At 41.5% G+C, this 22700-nt stretch overlaps 1 protein-coding gene across 1 annotated transcript; it reads left to right on the top strand.

The window, feature by feature from the left end:
- The first annotated feature begins 7371 nt into the window (after positions 1-7371).
- LOC135200164 (uncharacterized) lies at positions 7372-10597 on the top strand. The gene has a single exon (XM_064228522.1). The coding sequence runs from the start codon at positions 8452-8454 to the stop codon at positions 9766-9768; it is 1317 nt and encodes a 438-aa protein (XP_064084592.1). The 5' UTR covers positions 7372-8451; the 3' UTR covers positions 9769-10597.
- The last annotated feature ends 12103 nt before the right edge of the window (positions 10598-22700 follow it).

A 22700-nucleotide genomic window follows, 5' to 3' on the forward strand; every position in this document is an offset into this window, starting at 1 on the left:
TGTTTCTAATTCTGTATCAGGGCCCTCACAAGCTTTACATTCAGATTTGGCCTCAGAAATCGCTGATCTGAAAGCTACACTTCGTAGGATGAAATCCAAAATGGCTGCCATGAAAGGTAAGGATTGTGAAAGTGATTATTTTAGTGAAGTGAGTGCTCCCAGGCCTAGACCTCTTTCAAGCTCCCAAGCCCAGAGGAGAAGAAAAGTCGAAAGCCGTACGGAGGTTGTGGAGAATTCCCCCCGGTCAGGCGTCCCTTCAGCAGGCTCTGTAGTTAGACAGACTGCTCAGGACCGCTATAGGAAAAGCGTCCTCAGAGAGTGCTTCTCTTCGTCCGCCTCTCCCTCTCCTAAACGATGGTGGAAGGATTCGGACCTTTCCAGGCCCCTGAAAAGGCACTGGAAAGAACCTGTGTTGGATTCAAGCCCCGAATGTTTTTCTGAAGAAGCGCCTCCCTCGATCAAGAAGGCTAAGAGGGTTTTTGAACGTCCCATGGCTTGACAAAAAACTCCTTCGAGGTCTCCTCTCCCGTTGAAGAAAGACGCCGGAGAAGCTTCCAAGAGGATTATTTTAGCTGTACAAGAACAGTTATCCGCCTTGGTAGGAGTCCTTTCGAAGGATCCTCCTCGTAAAAAAAAAGACGTGAGGCTTCTCCTGTCAAGAAGTCTCGTCTTCTCCCCGCCAGGAGTGAGGCTCCTGTGGGACGTGAGGCGTATTATAGGCGTGAGATGTCTTCCGATAGAGAGTCATACGCCGAATATGAGGCACCAGACAAGCGCGAGGCGCCAGCCAAGCGCGAGTTTTCTACCAGACGAGAAGCGTCTTATAGGATTGAAGCGCCAGATAAGCGCGAGCAACTTTACAGGCGCGAGGATTTAGCCAGACGTGATACGTCTGCCAAGCCAGCAGCGTCAGCCAAGCGCGAGGCGCCAGCCAAGCGCGGAGAGAATCCGCGCCAAGCGCGAAGGCGCCAGACAAGCGTCATCCAAACAAGGATATAGCGCCAGAGAGGCGCGAGGCGCCAGCCAGGCACGAGGCGTCAGCCAGGCGCGAAGTTTTAGCCAGGCGCAAGGCGCCAGCCAAGAGTAATCCGATCAGGGATGTAGCGCCAGAGAGGCGCGAGGTGCCAGCCAGGCACGAAGTGTCAGCCAAGCGCGAGGCGCCAGCCAGGCGCGAGGCGCCAACCAAGCGCGAGGAGTCATCCAGGCGCGAGACGTCTGCTTTCATTCATAAGGGCTCCGTACACGCTCTTAGCCCCTCTCCTATTAGGAGTTTGTCTCCCGCAGAGAGAGAAATTGGGCAGGAAGACCCAGACCTGAAATTGAATTCTCCTTCTGATCCTTTCTTGGAAGAGGACTCAGAAGACGAGACTCACGGCAGAGAAGGGCTGTCTAACTATAAAGTTTTGACAGCTCTCCTTCTTCAGGAATACGGAGATGCCTTGACCCCTGCCGCTCCTCCTTCCTCCTCGCTCACTTTTTTCATGCTCCAAGACGCCAAAGTCGTCGGCTTTTCTGAAGATGAGGCCGACGATTTCTATGAAGAGAGCTCTTCAGTCTCTGGATAGCTGGATGCTAACCAAAAAGGAGTTAGTTAGAACGGTGTTCTGCATGCCTCCCGCTAGACTTACGGGCAAGAGAGGTATTTGGTACCAGACTGGGGAGAATATGGGGCTCACTCTCCCAGCTTCGGCTGAAGCTGACTTTTCCAGTCTGGTAGACGCATCCAGGAGACATAGCCTTCATAATGCAAGAATAACTTGGGGTCTTTCGGAGTTGGATCATCTCCTCAAGGGACTCTTTCATATTTTGGAAGTCTTCAACTTCCTGGATTGGTCCCTTGGGGTGATGGCCAAGAAGGCCCATGCCTCGGAAGGACTCGATCCGGACGTACTCCTTTCGATCTTGTCGTGCATTGACAAGGCGGTACAGGACGGCTCAGGGGAAGTCTCTTCTTTATTTGGAGCCGGTCTCTTGAAGAAGAGATCTGTTTTTTAGCGCTTTCTGACGAAAGCAGTTTCTCATTCGCAAAGGGCAGCATTGTTATTCGCTCCCAGGTCTGACTTTCTGTTCCCTTCACAGTTGGTGAGGGGACATTTCCCATTCGCTGACGGAGAAAGCGACACAGGATCTTCTCCTTCCCAATCGTCCAGGAAAAAGAGACCAGTGACGGTGGGAGAGAAGAAAGGTGTTAATACGCCTCTGCAGCCCTTTCAAGGAGGTCCTCCCTCTAGAGCTCCCTCTAAAAGGAAAGCGACTGAGAAGAGAGGTAGAGCTTCTTTCCGTCCCTTTAAAAGGGGAAAGTGAAGCTGCGTTCCTCCAAACACCAGTAGGTGCCAGGCTCCGGGGGTTTGCGGAAGCCTGGACTCTCATCGATACAGACGCTTGGTCAATGTCTGTTCTACAGAAAGGATACCTCATTCCTTTCCTGGACAATCCTCCCCTGACGTCAACTCCGCGGGAATTGTCCGCCAATTACAAGGACCCTGTGTTGAAAGATACTCTTCAACGAATGGTGGATCAAATGTGGGACAAGAGAGCAATAGAGCTAGTGCTGGATCAAAGCTCCCCCCCCCCCCCCAGGGTTTTACAATCGCCTTTTCTTGGTTGCGAAAGCCTCGGGGGGCTGGAGACCAGTTCTAGATGTCAGCGCTCTGAACAAGTTTGTTCAGAAACAGAAGTTCTCCATGGAGACTTCTGCATCAGTCCTTGCGGCTCTTCGCCAAGGGGATTGGATGGTGTCTCTGGATCTCCAAGATGCCTATTTTCACGTCCCGATTCATCCTTCGTCGAAGAAGTACCTCCGTTTCATGACGGGGGGAAGGATCTTCCAATTCAGAGCCTTGTGTTTCGGCCTTTCCACTGCTCCTCAGGTCTTCACGAGCCTGATGAAAAATGTGGCGAGATGGCTTCACCTGAAAGGTATCAGTATCTCTCTGTACCTGGACGACTGGCTCATCAGAGCAAAGTCAGAGAGACAGTGTTTGGAGGACCTTGCTTTGACACTAAACCTGATAAAGACCTTAGGATTGCTCGTGAACCTCGAGAAGTCCCAACTGATCCCCAGCCAGAACTTGGTCTATCTGGGGATTCGGATGGATTCTCGGGGTTTTCGAGTATTTCCTTCTCAAGAGAGACTAACGAGAGGCTTAGAGAAAGTCTCTCTCTTCCTAGGGAAAGAACGTACTTCGGTCGAGGGAATGGTTGAGCCTATTAGGGACCCTTTTCCTCGCTCGAAAAACAGTTCTTTCCTCTAGGAAGACTTCGTCTCCGTCCTCTTCAGTTCTTCCTCAGAAGATCGTGGAACATGAAGACAGGACTTCTTTCGGACAGTTTTCCCATTCCAGTTTGGATGAAACGTCACTTAGAATGGTGGTTGCCCCCACTGAAGGAAAACAAGGGTACTTCCCTAGAGACTCAGAAAAACACGAACCTTGTATTGTTTTCCGACGCGTCGGAAAAAGGTGGGGAGCAACGTTGAAGAGAGAGGTGTCAGGCACCTGGAATTCTCTTCAAGTGTCCTGGCACATAAACTGCAAAGAGCTGTTTGCCGTACACCTGGCCCTAAAGAGCTTTGAGTCTTTAGTGACAAACAAGATAGTCCAAGTGAATGCGGACAACACAACCGCCCTTGCCTACATTCGAAAACAAGGAGGGACACATTCGTATGCCCTATACGAACTCGCAAGAGGCCTTCTTTTGTGGACTTCCCAGAGGAACATCTCCCTTTTGACGAGGTTTGTTCAAGGAGTAAGGAACGTGAGAGCAGACAGGCTGAGCAGGAGGAACCAGGTCCTTCACACCGAATGGACCCTCCACTCAGAAGTTTTGTCGGAGTCTCTGGTCTCTTTGGGGGACTCCTCATGTCGACCTCTTTGCCACGTTCCTCAAATCAAAGACTGGAAGTCTTTTGCTCGGTAGTAAGAGAAACCCCAGAGCTCTAACAGTATACGCCTTCCTTCTAGATTGGTCTCATGTAGAGTTTACGCATTTCCCCCATTCAAGATTCTGGGGCAAGTGCTCAGGAAGTTTGTGACATCAAAGGGGACGAAAATGACCCTAATAGCCCCCTTTTGGCCAGCTCAAGAGTGGTTCACAGAGGTGCTGGAGTGGATGGTAGACTTCCCAAGATCCCTCCCACAAAGGATGGATCTTCTCAGACAACCACGCTTCGAGAGGTTTCATCAAAACCTCCCCGCTCTCGCTCTGACTGCCTTTCAACTATCGAAAGACTTGTCAGAGCGAGAGGCTTTTCTCGCAAGGCGGCAAGCTCGATCGCTAGAGCCCGGAGAACTTCCACTATCCGAGTTTACCAGTCTAAGTGGGAAGTATTTAGAAGGTGGTGCAAGTCGAAGAAGTTGTCCTCCTCCAGTACCTCTATAACAGAAATCGCTGATTTTCTGTTATATTTGAGAGAGGAATCTCGTCTCTCCGTAGCCACTATAAAGGGCTATAGGAGTATGCTTTCGGCCGTTTTTAGAAATAGAGGCCTAGATCTAGCAAATAATAGAGATCTACACGATCTCTGATTAGGTCGTTTGAGACCATTAAGTCTAAGATTACATCTCCCCCTAACTGGAATCTCGACATGGTCCTGAAGTTCTTGTCCTCGGGAAGATTTGAACCTCTGCATTTGGCCTCGTTTCGTGACCTAACGAGAAAATGTTTGTTTCTTTTGTCACTGGCGACGGCTAAGAGAGTTAGTGAACTGCACGCCCTTAGTGATAAAGTGGGATTCAAACTAGATTCAGCCATCTGTTCATTCAAAGATTTATTTTTGGCGAAGAATGAAAATCCTTCGAATCCCTGGCCGAGAAACTTCGAAGTTAAAGGCTTATCGGGTCTCGTCGGCAGGGAAACTGAGATGGTCTCTTTGCCAGTAAGGGCTCTAAAGTTTTACAGGCAGAGAAAGAAACAGTTGGGAGGTTCTAGACAAGGTCTCTGGTGCTCGGTGAAGGATCCATCAAGACCTATGTCTAAGAATGCTTTAGCCTTTTTTGTCAGGAACGTCATTACCGACGCTCATAAGGCTTGCACGGATAACTCTTTGAAACTCCTGAGAGTGAGAGCTCATGAGGTGAGAGCAGTAGCTACGGCTCTCTCTCTTTTCAGAGAAATATGTCACGAAAGAATATCTTGGAAGCGACATATTGTAGGTGTAATTCAGTGTTTGCTTCTCACTATTTAAAGGACGTTCGTGTGACCTACGAAAAATGTTTTTCTTTAGGTCCTTTTGTGTCTGCGGGCACAATCCTGGGTACAGGAGCTAACACCAATCCTTTAAATGATGCTAAGTCTAATAGATATGTTCTAGACTTTCTGCTGAGCAGGTGCAGGTGCCGCACAGGCGGCCAGTCACTTTCGTTCAGTAAGGAACTCTTGTGATATCTTTTATTAGATGAGTATCATAAATTTTTTTTTTTGGAAAATTAATGTGTGCAATTTGGATTAGAGTTATGGTTGTTGTGAAGAGTTTGGGGATATCTCGGAGCAATTTTTAATACTAACATGGTGGTTAGGATCAGGTGGTCGGGATTGGTTGTGTGCTCCTTCATAAGGTGTGTTGTCATATAAGTGGATCAGCACCCATTGACAAAGTCCTTTCAGGCTCTGCCGAGTAAGTGGATAAGACCCCTTCGGCAGACCCACAAGAACTCTTGGCCATAGATCACATATCTCGCCTAAAGTTTCTTGATGTGATGGCAGACTCCTGGGCTACAGCCACAAAGTCTACCACCTATCAGGTAGGAACCAAGATTTTTTTTTTTATACCTACAACATATGTGTTTACCTGTCTATTCCAGAAGTAGGTGTCTCTTACCCTTCACCGAAGGGTGCCAATCAGCTATGTATATATCTGACAGGTAAGTTGATTGTATGAAAATGATATTGTTATGATACAATAAAGTTTCATACATACTTACCTGGCAGATATATATGATTACAGCCCACCCAGCCTCCCCGTAAGGAGACAGGTGGAAGAGAAAAAATATGATAGAAAACAGGAAATGGTTTCCTAGTCCTGCCACCCAGGCAGGCGGTAGATCACCTGACTACTGTAGCGACTGCCCCTTTCCATGCGCGAAATTTGAATTTCTGTCGGGGACGACGGAGTCTTAGCTATGTATATATCTGCCAGGTAAGTATGTATGAAACTTTATTGTATCATAACAATATCATTTTTCCGCTTCAGCGCTCACTCCCAAATCCCATCAGCATACAGGAGACGATTTCTGAAGTACCGCTTCGGCGTTTAAGGGTTAAGAGTCAAATTTGCTTTAAGACTAATAAGAAAAGTACTTGGTGATATAAATGTATCGGTTATTTTAGAAGGTTACGTTATTTTTAAAACAACATACATCTGAATATATGAAATGCTATTTCATATACTATTGGTAAATATTTGTTTTATTCGTTTATCACTGATTGGAGAATAAAAGCAGTGGTTTTACATTACTAGAGTCCAATTGGCTTTGATACTTTATTGCAAAAGCAGCTTGTTGAACCTAGCACAAGGTTCGAAAGCTTTAATATCATTAAAGACCATAGACTCGCTATATTATTATGGACCTGCAACCAAAATTATCATTATTATTTTTTTTTTTTTTTTTTAGAAGTTATACATACATTTACATTATTTTTAAATACATGTCTGAGTATATGAAATGCTGATGTTATTCATGCATTATGAATGTTTTCAGGCCTAGATGCCAGAATTACCTATAGTGATATATAAAGTAGCGCTGGTATCGCCCCTCATCTGTTGCCTGCCAATTCCCCTCTCCTCCCGCCTCCCAAAGCTAAAGCCAGTTCTCTCCTATTACCCCTCTATCTTAGTCATTTGCTCCTATGCCTGGCTCCATTGCTTCCTTCCCATGCCTTTGCCAGCATTTTATTTCTATTATCATAAATTTATCAACGTAACAGTGAAGTGTTGTGCAATGGAGGAGGAGGCTACTTGTCTCTCATTTTTCCTAGACAAAGGTCATTATCCCGCTCCCCTGCACCGGGGAGAAGACATACTGGAGGTCCAAGGGAGGTTGGCAGGTTACATACAGGTAGTAGTCGCTCCCTCAGTCGAACCTGTTGTTCGTCCCAGGTATTGACAAACAGCCGCTGGAAAGTCATCTCTCTGGATGTTTGTTAGAGGAGGTGACTATTGTGCCCCTCGGATCTCCTAGAATTATAGTCACTGTCCTGCTCCTCCGCACTGAGGAGAGGACATACTGGGAGTTGATGGGAGTCTGTGATGGTTACCCCTGGTATTTGCCCACTTGGTTACCCTGTAGCTTTTCCCAGATATTGGCAGACAGCCGTTAAAAAGACATCTTGATGGATGTGCAGTGAGGAGGTTTTCCCCCTCGGTCAAACTTGTCATGCATTTATAGATTTTGACTGAATCCCGCTGGAAAGGCAACTAGTTAGTGGTGCTCAGTAGCCATCGGATTAAAGAAAAGTTACTTATTTAATCTAATTAATGTTAATATTGAACGCACTGTGCTAGCGCCTAGACATTCAAAGCATTGTAGGCAACCTCTTGCCTCCAATAGCCAGTCCTCTCCCAGGCATTCGCAGCCAGGTGTGTCGACTCACTCGCCTTCAGCTATATGTTCTTAAAGGTAGAGGTACCAGCTTTTCATCCGCTGAAGAGGAAGTGGATCAGAACTCTGCTCCTGCCTTGGTATATTTAAGCCTTCTCAAATACTTTTGTCCTAGGAGCTCATCAGAATACAGTACGTACCAATTTTCATGATGAGCACCAGGTATTGGTGCCTAGGCGCTTGGGTCTCTCGTCCCCATCTAGGCCCTCTGCACCATCTGAGGCATCACACTCCATTGCTTCAGCTTACTCGGTCCTTTCCATGCCTCACCCGGGACCAGCTGTTGGTAGTCTGGCACTACCTGTTGTACGTATGATGACACAGTCTCCTCATTCATCTTCGTTGACACTGGGGATCTTTCACTAACCACCACTTGAACATGAATGGACAGGTACATCCTTATCAGGATTCTTGAAGATGTATGTAATGATAGTGGCATTTTGAGCTTCATATTAGAAACACGTCTTCTCGGTTATTAAGAATATAGATACATTTTTAATTGCTTAGTTTCTGAAGTTGTGTTACAAATGTTTTAATAACCTTAGGAGATATGGTGTTTTTAACAAGGTATAATGACATTAGTAAGTTTTTTGCAAAATTTTTGGAAAATTATATTTATAGCACTCTAGAATCCTAATGATTTTATAAATTCTGTAATTAATTATATTTTTTAGGACAAAGGATAACAAAAATTGCTGAGGATTCTGCTGGGGTATCCAACAATAAAGATTGTGTGGATGCATCCAGCTCCCAAGGTCACTCTTCAAAAGTTGTCAGTGCGTCTGAACAGCCATCATATGCTTCTGTATCAAAGGTAGGCAGTGACTCGGAAACAGATTGTAATCCTGCCTTTATGGAACCTGAAACATTGCTTTATTGTCTAGAAGAAACTGAAAATAGTGTTAGCAAAAATATGGACGGTCAGAAAGATTCAAAGTTACTCCAATTAAAGAAAAAGGTGCCAAAGGTACGCCCCAAAAGAGCCAGGAAAGCCCGTTATGATGCTGATTATGTGGAGATTGATGAATTATTTTGTAGTGAAGAGGAAGACATTGACTCTGCTCCAGAAGTCCAAGGTTTCTGTATGAGACCCGAGGCTGTAAGTGATCAAAGTACTCAGACCATCTTGCAGCACACCTACATTAGGAATCTGGAAGATGAATGCTATAATTTAAGATGCGAGTTGTCACGAATTAAAGGAAAATATATGTTCAAAGATATGGAGCTTGAGATGTTTAAGGACAATGATGAAAAAGTTAAATACTTAACAGGCTTAGAAAACTATGACATGTTGAAGGCTCTTAGTGAAATTATCAGTGACTGTCAGCGACATCTCGTTAGATTAAGTTGTTTCCAACAGCTTATGGTTACTTTGATGAAGATTAAGTTGAATTTGCCAATGAAATTTTTTGGAGTGTTGTTTAATGTCAATTTAACTGGTATATCCAGACTATTTAATGAAACAATTGATATTCTTTTCAAGAAGCTAGTCCCTCTTTATATTGCTTGGCCCAGCAGAGAGGATATGAGGAAAATACTTCCTTCTGAACTCAATGACTGTCAGAACTTTGTATATATAACAGATACATTCGATTTACAAGTAGACCTGTCAAGTGGGCCGTCATCAACTTTTAACAAAGTTGATGGTGGAAATAATCTAGATTTGAATACTTCAAGTAAAGGCCAGACAGTAAGGAGATTTCTCATGACAGTAGCCCCTCAGGGGTCTGTCATTTTTATTTCAAAGGGGGTGCTTGGCGAAGTAAGTGACAGAACTCTTGCTCTTGAAAGTGGGTTTTTTGAAAACATCACCCCAGGGGATGTTATCTTAACAGAAAAAGAACTGGGTATTGATGATGCTGTTGCTGTAATGGGTGCAACTCTCAGAAGCTCTAATTCTGTAAAGAGTTCTGGGAAAGCTTTGATGAACCAGGGAGTGGAGGAAAATCCAAGGCTGGCTCGTATTAAAAGGGTTATCCAGCTTTTAAAAAAGAAATATATGATTTTGGATAACAAAATTCCCATAAATTGGGTCAAGGTTTCTGAAAAAGAAACTTATACAACACTTGACAAAATTGTTCACATAGTTTGTGCTTTGTCAAATATGGCTAATAGAGTTTGGTCATATGAAAAGTATCTCCCTCCAAAGATGCAAAGTGTTCCTACCTAGGTAAGATAAGAAGAGAAAATGGAAGTCTTATCAAGAGAAATATTTCAGCCAGTGGGCAAGTACAAAGTTGTAGATGTTATATTTATACAGTTGCAAAGAAAAAATGCAGGAAAATATTTCAATAGTCATCGGTGTTAAATATTGTGCTGTGAAGGTGCCAACACAATGTATAATTTTTTGGTAGCTGTTATTTTGTTAATTTTTCCTATTTGATATTAAACAAGTACTTTAAACATAAGTTATTATTTAGGATGAATTTTATATACAGTTAGAGATAGCTTGTATATCTGTGCTGATAGGTGAGTCAGCACTCAAACAAAAGATGAAAAGCTGGCAGGATAACTGCTTAGTACAGATGTTCTCCACCAGGCGTGTTTCAAATGGTTTAGTTATTGTCAGAATTCTCCTTGCCACCATTGTGTATAGGCATTTATAGGTGTTTCATGGCTGTATGCTGCTAGCACAGTACTCTATATTTATATGCCTTCTACTGGAATCAAGGCAAAGAACGTCAGGTTAGGAAGGAATGATTACTGTGTTAGCTGGATGTAGATTTATTAGGAGATACACACTGCACTGGCTGCTATGTTATCCAGTGTGATCTTGAGAATAGATGTGAAGAAGTAGGGGTTTTCAATGGACTTTCTGCCTAAGTTTGTTACTACAGGAACAGAAGCCGTTAGATTGAGAACGCAACTAATTTAGTCAGGTCACAAACCTGCCATTTCTCCACCTTCTCCAGGTCCTTCATCTATAGTTATTCATGCTCAGTCCTGGCTTTAGCTCCGCCCTCTGCTCCTCTTTCTGATTAGGAAAAGCATATTGAGAAGTTAGAACAAGATATAAACCTTATTTGTTTCTACACAAATACAAAACTGAAGGTCTTTATATAGGATTTTGCTTGCAAATGCAAGCTGGAACAACTGCAAACCTTCAAACAAGGTCATTACATACCAAAAGTTGGGAGGAAGCCCTGCCCACTTATACATACATTTATGTATTATATATATTGTGTCTTGAGAAATATATATATATATATATATATATATATATATATATATATATATATATATATATATATATATATATATATATATATATATATATATATATATATATATATATATATATATATATATATATATATATATATATATATATATATATATATATATATATATATATATATATATATATATATATATATATATATATATATATATATATATAATATTACACACACATGCATACACATACATACATACATACATACAGTACGGTCCCAATTATGCGAGAATTTGGTCGATCCATGGCCTTGCAGAATTGGAAATTCACAGATTTCGAAACACATAGCTTATGGGGATAATTCCATTAGGGCCAAGGCAAACGGCAACTTACCCCAGTCAAACTTTTATACTACCCATTTTCAATACTTTCTATGTACTATACTCTAATTTTTTCTAATATGAAATTGTTCTTATGGTTAAATAAAACATTAAGATGGTTTTAATAACTTGAAAAAGTTTAAAATTACACACAAGACTGTGAAAACTCCTACATGAAAACAATGCCACCATTGGGTGCAAATGTACTGTACGATACAGTCATTTCCTTTAAAAACCTTTTGGATGGAATTTCCTCTACCTATCCTCTGCCAAAAAACCTTCAAACTCTTCTATCTCATCCTCCGTGAAGAGTTCTGCTGAAGGAAGGCTTTGTGAACCATTTGAGGTTTCGGGTACTGGCGGATTATGCGTGTCTTCACTCCCGTCATGCCTAACAAACTTTATTACGAGCGCCTGTCGCAGTTTTTTGTCCGGCACGTTCACTATGTAATCGTTTTCATATAAATTTATTCTACAATAAAAAAGAACTGATGAAAATTGAAAATTTGATATGAAATTACAATTTCTTAAAAAGAAATTATAAAACTTCAAAATTCTCATCTCTCTCTCTCTCTCTCTTCTTCTCTCTCTCTCTCTCTCTCTCTCTCGTCTCTCTCTCTCTCTCTCTCTCTCCTCTCTCTCTCTCTCCTCTCTCTCTCTCTCTTAATCACTTTTACTTGTCATCTTTTCATCAAAACCTATTTCTACAATAGAAAAAATAAATTATCAAATGCTAAAAGATATTCAAAATAAGTTAACCTAGAAAAATTCTTACTTCATATTCAGCAATGACGGATTTCAAGTTGTCGACTGCTGCCAAAATGGAAGTTGCTCCTTCCTTTGTCTTTAACTTAATGGCAAGCTTTTAAGTCTCAAGAAAATAGGTCTTCCTCTTTGGCTTCTAGGCAGATGCATACATGATGCGGATAATCAGAATACGCTTCGCAGATCTGACAAATATGTATGGCGATGATGATGATACCACCATTCATAAACACTGCACTATGATGTCACAATTGCGTGAGGCAGAGCCTTCCGTCTTAACTAATGGCTGAGCAGAAGCCTCCAGAATACACTTCACAGATCTGAATAATATTATGGCAATGAAGATGATACTGATCATTCAGAATCCACTTCGCAGATCTGAATAATACGTATGACGATGGTGATGATACAGATCATTTATACACACTGCGCTATGACGTAACAAATGCGTGAGGCAGTCTTCCGTCTTAGGTAATTGTGAGCAGGAAATCTTTCTCTTGCATTCCGCCTACCCCTTATCTCAGATACCAGTCAACCCCCCCCACCTAAAACACTTGAAAAGACAATAGATTTGATATGTTTTGTGCTGCTTGACTTGCAGACTTTGAACGGCTTCGCAGATACAGAAAATCTATTTTTGAGAACTAGCGACCAAATAAAAAGGGAATCGCACAATTTGAACACATAATTTTTGGGACCGGGGAATTGAATTATATATAAGTATATATATATATATATATATATATATATAGATATATATATATATATATATATATATATATATATTTATTTTTTTTTTATTTATTTATATATATAGATTAACAGCAAGAATAATGTTGACATATTTCACAAAATAATAGCAAACTACCATGGATGTTTAAACAAACAGAAATCTGTACTTATTTATTATTCAGATACATGAATTAATACTTTGTCATCTCTCCTTTAGCCTGCAATAACTTTTCTCGCATTTTCAATTGGGTTTAAGTCAGGTGAATTGCCTGGCCACTCTAAAACAGATACATTGTTCTCTGCAAGCGACCTTGTGACATGGAGCCCATCATGCATAAAAAACACAGAATCATGTAACCTGTAAAACTCTTAACATGTGGTCCTTAAGCACTTCTAAATATGTTGTTCCTTTCACTGTTTCCCCCTTAGGTAAGAAATACAACCCAGCTCTACCCAATTTACCAGTAAATGCCCCACACACCATACCACTCTGTGGATGCTTCACAGTTTTTATGGTAAACTTGTGATGATATCAGGGCGCACGCTTGGGCCAACACTGCTGGCACTTCTAACCATTCTAAAGGTTGATTCATCTAAGAACATAATGTCACGCCATTGTTCCTTGGTCCAGTCTTTATATTTCCTACAGAAAGCCAGCCTTTTCTTCTTCATGCTATCTGTGAGGAGCGGCTTCTTTGCAGCACAGCGGCACAGTAGTCCCAGGTCACGCTGCAGACAATGTTGTACCATACGAACAGTGACATTTCCAAGCAGATCAGGATGCTTTTTCTTGAGTGCAACTGCTGTAATTGAAGGGTTATTCAACACTTCCTCCCTCTTCAGAATTTTATCTGTCCTCGGAGAGGTCTTCTTCTTCTTCTGTCCACAACCTGGTTTCCGCTGTGTCACCGCTCCTGGTGGGAGTCCAGTTGCTGCCTTTTTCAGACTTGAAATAGCTTGGCGAGAGACATCAATATCTCTGGCCACACAAATCACAGAGACTTCCTGCTCCAGATGGGCAAGGGCACGGGCCTTTTCTTCATTTTTAAGCTTATTGCGTCCATTATGTCAACTACAAACTGAGCTGTGGGCTGCCAAAGATGACTGAAAAATGTGCGAGTCAGGGGCTGATGGAGCAACTTTTAACATATCCTCTCACACCAACAGCTCAGTGACCACTGACAATTCCCACCTGTTTTCCTGCTCACATGGGTCCAAGGAAGCTGTCAACCGTATGACAAATCTCTGGTGACAGTGGTATGGCTGCCACGCAATTTTAAAGTTGACCAAGATTTGACGTTAAGATTTATTTATATAATATATATATATATATATATATATATATAGATATCTTATATATATATGTATATATTATATATATCATCTCTTGAGAATTAAACGGCTACGTAAGTATCAATGCGAATGGCACTGATGGGAAACTTATCAGTAACTTAACTATTATGAATTATAAGGTGCCTATAACATCATGATTATTAATGCTTCGAGTTACCATCACAAAATGTTTTAACAATTGTCTTTTGTCTGTTGTAAAAGTTACCAATGCCAGATTTAACAATTGCTTTGAGTTATGAACCCCTGATTGCCAGTCTCCACGGGTCTCGCTAGCAGTACACCCAGTACTACAGCTCCTGTTGCTGACAGCACAGGAGCAATTGCTGCCCGGGGTTCATGGACCCCCAGCGCACCAGTACCTATCCTGGGAAGTCACCTTCCAGGGCTGGTAATGGTCCCCAGTCTATGGACCCGGCCCCCGACTGCCAGCGAGAAAATATGAGTAGAGAGCGGGCAGGTGCTCACTCACCCCCTTCCCGTTCCCTGAAGAGAGGGACACAAGGGTCTGAATGGTAACACCAGCCTGCCAGTCTGCTCACTTGTGAAAGGCAAGAAGGTCCCCCATCCAGTCATCTACCCTAGAGGCTGTGGCTTCTAAGAAGACTTTACCACATCTCCTGGACAGCTCCCTTTCACATTTGCTTGACTGGGACTGCTTTCCCAAACCATATCCCCGTCATCACCAGGGGTTTATGACCACCCACAGCCTTACTCACCTGCTGGGTCTTCAGCCTCTAACAGGCAGGGTAAGGGTATTAGGGATTTCTCACCTGTCCCATCCACCTCCTTGGGGTGCTCCAGGAGCCAGGAGCTGGACAGGCCTAGTGTTTGGGACCAGGATGTTCATGCTCCCATCCCAGCCCAGCCACAGAAGCACACATTCCTGGTTTGGTCCTCAGGCCGTACTAGTCGTATGCACAAGTGATGGAGAGGTCACCAGGGGTTTCTGGTGAGCATCCTTCTCCTGTGGAGGAAATAATCCAGGAGGACCTGGACATGGTTCTCCTGTGATCGGGTGTGTCACTTGACTGCCTCCATGCGGAAGAGTTTCTTTTTTCCAGCAGGAGGCAGCTGCAAAGAAATCGATTACCATGGCAGCATTCCAAGGGACACTGTATTGTCTCAGGTTACCAGGTTTGTAGGGTCAGAGTTGGCATTGGCACTACAAAATGGAGTGGTTCTGGATTCCGCTTCCCTCTTCCCAAGAGGAGATGTAGAAGCTGCAGTGGATGAGCTAAGGGTAAAAACCAATGACATGCTTGTTTACAAGGCAGTGGCCAAGACCTCCGGGTCTTCATGTGGCACTGTAGCCCGACTTTCAGGTCCGATTGGCCCTTCCTCTTTGAGTCCCAGGAAGTCCCAGGCTTTCTCAGTCTCCCATAGGAACATCCAGTCTTCTTCCATCCCTGCAAAGAAAGGTGTGCAGACATGTCCCTTTCATCCCCCTGCCCATCCTAGGAAAGGGGACAAGGGTAAGAAGGGAGGAGGATGCTAGGGGCAGTGTTTCTCCCCGCTTGCTGCCATTGGTTGGCGCAGGTGGGGTTGCCTTTTGAGCCATTAGGCAACATGGCAGGAATACAGATGGAGACTTGGGTAGTGGATGTCCTTCGGGTAGGGTATCTACAACCTTTTGAGTTTCCACTACTCACCACCGATTCGGTTTGCTTCCAGACTTACGTTCCCAGCTCAGTGAAGGACTGCGCTCTGTAGGAAGAGGTGAAAGCAACTGAAGAAAGATGTTGTAGAAGTCATGAAAGAACCTGTTAAAAGGATGCATTGGCTGAGGGATGGGACACACACCTGAAATAGTTGCTGGTTTCTTGTGTGTGGAACCAGAACCACAGCCACCTCCACATCAATATCCTGGAACTCTCAAGGCGACATATTTAGTACTTAGGAGTTTCAGGATTGAGTGGTGGGGCACTCTGTGGTGTTGAAGAGCAACAATACCACAGTGGTTTATGTCAACAAGCAAAGGAGATTGGTTTCCCTTCTGCTCCTGGTTTCTTTTCAGCTCCACATGTGGGCAGTGCAGGTGCATAAGTGGACGGTAGCAGACTCGGTAGAGCTGCCAGCCAGGTAAATTCCAGGGACCCGGAATGTAGTGGCAGACAAGCTCAGTCATCGGGGTCAGATGAGGGACAGAGTATTCAGTACACCTAGACACAGCGGAAAAGTTGTTCAATCTTTGGGGCCTTCTAATGATAGATCTCTCTGCAACCCAGCACAACAGAAAACTGCCAGTGTTGTCTTCAGTCTTCCTGGCCAACGGGCAGCAGTAGAAGACGCCTTGCAGCACCCATGGGACAATCTAAACCTAATGCCTTTCCTCCATTTTTTCTGATTCTGAGTGATCAACAGGGTCATGATCACCCCAAATCTGAGGATGACCCTGGTGGCTGCCAAGTGGCCACATGCCGAGTGGTATCAGGATCTGCTAGCTCTACTTTCCATGGTACTAACAGTCCTCCTTGGCACTACCTGCTGTACCAACTGCACATAGTGATGTATCACCAGGTAATAGAAGAAGGTACTTCAAGCCTGGAGACTATCCAGCTTTCTTTTGTGAGCAAGAAGTTTTTCTCACCATACAACAAGAGAGATGTCCAAATACCTTTGTAAATCCTCTGCAGCTGTGTACCAGTAGAAGTGACCCTCTATTGTGGTTGGCATTGTCGATTGGGTATTTCTCCAGTTGGATATTTCTCATAGAAAATACCGTGAATGTGCAAATTTTCCGCGAATAATGCGGGAAAATGTTCCTGAGAGAAATCCGCGAATACGGGTGGTCCACTGTAATCCTAATACTGGTAATATCAGTAATAATATTGGAGAGAGAAAAAAAATGCATTGAAAGTTACTGTATATTTCTGCATATTAGATGACCTTTAAATCCTAAAATTCATCCCTAAATATTGGGGGTCGTCTTATACTACAATTCTAAAAAGCAAACCTTGAATTCTCAGATGTGCATCGGTAGGCTAGCCTCGGCCTGGGTGGTATAGCCCAACCTAATGATTCACATTATGAAGTAAACTGATAGTAAAGGTAATAAAATCATTTTTACCTTATATATTATTGGCATATCTTCATAACAAATAACATATTTGAGGAATAATTCTAAATCAATGAAACCAACGTTTATCTATGTGATCCCAGCTGAGAAAATGTAAACATCGAGTTATGGTTGCTCTAACAGCAACCTTTATCTTTTGGTAACCTTTTAGAAACTTCAGTGGTAGTGTAATTATGGCAATAATATTTAGGATAACTATATTAATTTTTCATTAAAAGTTCTTCATACATATCACAAGATTGATCACATTTGCCACTATCAGAAGGATTCCAGTCTGGTTCTGGCGAGTCAACTTCGGCTTCGTCGTTGATATCATACACATCACCTTCGATGCCAACCATGGCATTTTTTAAATGATTTTATGACACTCAGTTTTCATGTTCCCCATGCTTTTATAACAAAAATGCAGCGAACATCATGTGAGGCAGCAAGCAAAGCTGTTTGTAACTGTTTAGAACAGTTCACTCTTATGAATAATAATTATGTAGTACAATAATTATTGTTCATTGCTGTATCTTTATTAGCGGTTGTTTGAGAATGGCGACAGAACAAAACAATGGTTTCGGTTTTAGGCAATGTTTGTATGAAAAACATGATATCAAATCTGAATTGAGTTTCATTCAGCAACTAAAGACAGTGATGATATCGGTGAAATGCAATCAGCTGATTATTTTAAGACTAAACAAAACTAGAATGCAAATGACACATCATCTCTCTGGTTATATATTGTAATACAATAATACATGCAATATGATTACAGTGAAACAAGTTTTATTAAAATTATCATTATTCTCAATACAACTATTATTCAACTTTTGCAAGTGGATATCTATCAGTGTAACAACCTAACCGAGGCAATGGTCTCTCTCTCTCTCTCTCTCTCTCCATTTCATCAACTGTAATACTAATGATACTCCTCCAGTGAGAAATTGCGGTTTTTAGAATTCTGGATGAAGCAATTATTGTACATGAATGACATGAACAATCAAATTGAGAAACGGTTGATTGCTAATGTCATTTACCTTAACTATCGAGCAGTCTAAGAGCCACGTTAAAATTGTCAAGTTGTTAAACCCTGCCAATTCTCAATGATGGCTTCCATAAGTAAAAATATAATACATTTTTGTTCATCCCTCGTGCAGTGGAGATCTCAAGAAAGAATACTAGGAAATTAAAGCTTCAAGTTAGAGCTGAGGCAGAATAAAACGAATAATGGCCAGGCAGTTAAGTGATGTTCGGAACTGGAGAAATTGCTTATACAATGAAGTAATATGTGCACATTTTCAACCAAACTACTTTAATTTACAATAAAAGGTATCTCTGAATTATATCTCTTCTAACAAATAATGGCAATGAAGATATTGATAATACTCAAATCGCCCAAGATTTTGAGAATGTAAACAATATCAAATGCAAATGATGTACATGACAATGTTTATCGTAATACAGTAACAATATGATGATAGTAATATAGTACTGTAATTGGATACAGCTAGCAAAACAACCTTTATTTAAGTCATCATTATTATAAATGTAGTTGTACTGTTCAATTTTGCAAATAATCAATTTTCTCCAAAAAACATTTTGGTTTTGTAATTTAGAAGTCATCCTATACTTCAGATATGAGATAAATTAATGAAAATTTGCCATGATCTTATCTAAAAGTCATCTTATGGGCAGAAATATACAGTATATTATTTAGTGCACAGATTATCTTAACAAATTTTAGCTAGAGACCTTAGTTGGTTACAGCAGTCAGGTCCAGAGGGCTCAATACAAAAAGTGAATGTAGAAAAAATTTACCTTGATAGTATTCACAGTAATAATGAAAAAATAAAATATCAGCAATATAAATATAATAATAATGACAGATTTTGCAGATGAAACCTTGCCAATACAGAGATTAAGTCCTTTAGGGAACAAAGGCCTCATTTTCCCATCTTTCCCACAATTTAGATCTTCGTCTTTGTTCACTCCTTAGGATGCTTTGTATGAGAGAATTGCTGCTGTTCTCACTTGGGTTATCAGACTGGACATTGTTTGCCTTACAATGATTTTTAAGTTGTCCAGGTGGTTTTCTATGTACATCTGTGTGATGGAGTGGTAGCGAGGAGTGTTTTTGAGGCATCTCAAAATGTCATTGTGCACAACAGTGATACATCTCATGGTCTCTCAGGTATAGTTTGTCCAGAGGGAACACCCATAAATACTTTAGCAATACGAGCGGAAGAGCAGCAGTTTCACGTCTCGGTGACAGAAGGCAAACCTCCTTGCAATCATGTTGCTAGTTGCACATAGTTTACGATGCCTCTGTCCAACGTCTGCCATATCTTTTAGGTCTTTCTTGATAATGTGACCCAAATACCGAAATTCGTGCAGAAATTCTGGCCGATGATGTCCAAGGAAAATTTATGGTTCTGCAATATGCTTAAGCAATCTCAGGAGCAGCAAGATGCACTGGGTCTTGGTTTCATTGTATAGGATATCAAATTCATCTGCATATTGGTGGCAAGGTTCAAGACTGTTTTGGCTCATGTGCAGCTCTTCTATTAGTAATCATGCATAGAGAATGTGTTGCCTATAGGCAGATGGTGTTGACTTTCAGGAGCAAGAATTCTTTTCTATTGAGTCAACTGGTTCAAGATGACCAACTCTGTCAATAGTATTCCAAAGGCCAAGGGTCTGCTGTTTCACCCGACTCGGCCTGTGAATTATGATTTTCAGTCGACTTCCCTAACTCCTCTTCAGTAAAAGTAATTTCTTATCTGGTGATGTGGGGATATTTGCAGTTTGCAGGCTTATCTGTCAGAAAATGAATAGGTACTTCCTTCTCAAAGAATTTTAGCCCTTAAGGAAGCTTTTTACACTATAAGGGCTTCCTTTGTTAGGGAACATGGCTTCACAGAAGTTTTTCAGAATAATCAGGCACAATTGCAGAACAGCCTAAGCATAAGAGATTACAACTTACAGCTAACGTTCATTAACCATTTCGCTTGTGACTTATGACAATTATGTCTGTGGGTAGTGGCAGTGACTTGGGTGATAAGCATAAAAATATTTATATGTACCTTTATTTGTTCAAAGATGCATATCCAACAGTTTTTAAGGTAGACCGCTCATTTTTTTTTTTGTTTCATTTTGCAGGCTGATTACATATATTTTTTACTTTTGAACATGTAATCAGTAAGTGAAGGACTTAAATTTGGATAGCATTCATATATGTCTTTGGTAAGTCAAAATTAAACTTGTAAGTAATCCAGAACCATCAATGTCACCAGGTTCTGTTGGAGGGATACTGAAACTAAGAGTTGACCATTTTTAAAATTACATCAGTGTTGTTTCCCCCCCCCCACTTTCTTGTAACGCAAAACAAAGAATTACAAGGGTAAAGATTACTCTTAGGTTAATCCTTGGTGAGGAACCAAGTCATAGTGGAAAGATTTCTTTTTTGAGTGAAATGAACATGATTTTAGTTTGATAGCTCATTCTTTAGGAAGACAGAGTTTTGGCAGTTGAAGATTCAGGAAGAACAAAACTACCTACAGAGTGGCCATTACATCCACAAGTTAAGACAGTTTCTTTGGGATTGCAGGAGTGCTCAAATGTAGTCTTATTAGCATGCAGATGAACAGGAACGACAAGTCGATTACTACTCCTTTAAGGGCCCTCCAGCTTGAGTAGTGGATGCATTTCTTTAAGTTTGGCCTGATTCAGACTTGTATGCCTTTCCTCTTCACCGTATCTGCTTTAGGAAGAATTGAGCAAATTTCAAGTACAAGAATTGCTCAGACTCCTGGAGAGCCCTAGTAGCCTCAGAGCAAATGATTTTTAGACTTTCTAGCTCTCTAGGTAGGTGTCTCTTATTCTTCCATCAAGGAGAAAACAACTCAAACTACTGAATTCCATGCACTTCCACTAACTTCTGCATCCCACACTTAACCACTAAGGGGATTTGGGCATTATGGGTTCTATCCTTAATCAAGTGCAAAACAACTGTGTCCTTATATCAGAAGTGACAGTTTTGTGTATTGCTCAGGATGCCGTTCTGGAGGATTTTCAGCACCTGTACCACTGTAAACATCAAAGTTTCTCTGCTTTCTTAGATATAGTAAGAGTTTTTCGCTGTCTACTTTCAAGGTTATTGTTCCATGCTTTCTTTGATATTGCATCATGTACAATTAGATCTGGCTGATGATCAGCAGCAGCACCTTAAGGTATTGAGATCTGTTGAGACTGAAGCCCCTACTACTCAGTATCAGTTCTCTGTCCTGTTGGGACAATTAAAACTTACTTAGAGAGATTGAGCCTGGAAGAGGCAAAGTTAACCATTTGTTTTGTGTTTTTGTTTGTTGGGGTTTTAGAAAACGTAGAATGTGTGTCAAAGGATAAGCCTGGAAGAAGCAAAGTTAACCTTTGTTTGTTTATACATGGAACAAACTTTTGGTCTTAACAATAAGATAATCTTCTAGCGCCAGCTGGAAACCAGTTAAAAAGCAATCAAAGATTGTAAAGCAAGAAATCTGTAGCATCTGGCAACTCCTACGTATACGAGGTGGATGCTGGTCACTGACTGGCCTTGGAACCTGTGAGGCAACCAGTCTTTCTTTAACTGGCCTGGGGAGGTTTCTTTCTCTTAGCTCTCCTCCCCCAAGCTGGGTTTTTTTTTTAACCTAAGCATGTGGAATGTCTTTGTCAAAGGTTAAGCCTGGAGGAGGCAAAGTTAGCCTTTTGTTTTGTTGTTTTAGAAAACCTATAATGTTTTTATCAAAGGTTAAGCCTGGAGGAGGCAAGGTTAATGATTTTTGTTTTGTTCCGGACAAATTGAAGTAGTTTCCTCCACAAGACTGCTCTTGTTACTCACGTATGAGATCCTTGCTCCTCAAGTGGAATCCAACTCCCGGCTGGCAGTAAGATCCACAAAGGATTCCAGATCAGGTAAGAATGTTTTGGGTTTCATTCAAGAAAGCTTTTGCTTGATTGGCTCCCTACTGTTAAAGTAGACCCCACCCAGCCTCCCACAACTTCAGTGGGTTGTCAAGGAAAATTCTGACAAGCTAAATCATTTGAAACACACCTGGTGGAGAAACAGGTGTATTAGTCAGTCATCTATTTTTTAATGTCAGTTTGCATATTGGCACAAAGATGTACATTATCCTTAACTGTGGGTACGTAATTATCCAAATAATAAATGTTATGAAAATTTATATTTTATAAGCTGTTCCGAGTATCGTGTCTGCTTCCATTATGCAGTTTGAGAGTAAATTCTGTAATATATTCTTCTTGTTCCTGTTTCTTAAAGTAGCTGTACTGAATGCTATACATATGCAATGTGAATTCTCATTTTAGATTTTATATATGCTTATGATACTTTCTTTGGAATATCTAGATTTTGTTGAAAAGAAATAAAACTATTTTGTTTATATTGTATAAAGTGCAGTAGTGATTTTTATATAAGATTTTATATGTGAAAGAGCTGTATGTTGTAGAATTGTGTGGTTCTATAAGACGGAAGAAACCATTTCTATCCTTGTATATATAAATTGTAATAGTGTAGCCAACAATAAATTGCTCTCAAAATAATCATATATATACTGTTATTTTTATTATTAGGGTCCTCCAGA

This window comes from Macrobrachium nipponense, chromosome 26 (genome assembly GCF_015104395.2).
Source record: "Macrobrachium nipponense isolate FS-2020 chromosome 26, ASM1510439v2, whole genome shotgun sequence".
Taxonomy (NCBI): Eukaryota; Metazoa; Arthropoda; class Malacostraca; order Decapoda; family Palaemonidae; genus Macrobrachium; species Macrobrachium nipponense.

What these genes read in the sequence shown, in the direction of transcription:
- LOC135200164 (XM_064228522.1), top strand. Translation starts at nt 8,452, where the DNA reads ATGGAACCTGAAACATTGCTTTATTGTCTAGAAGAAACTGAAAATAGT.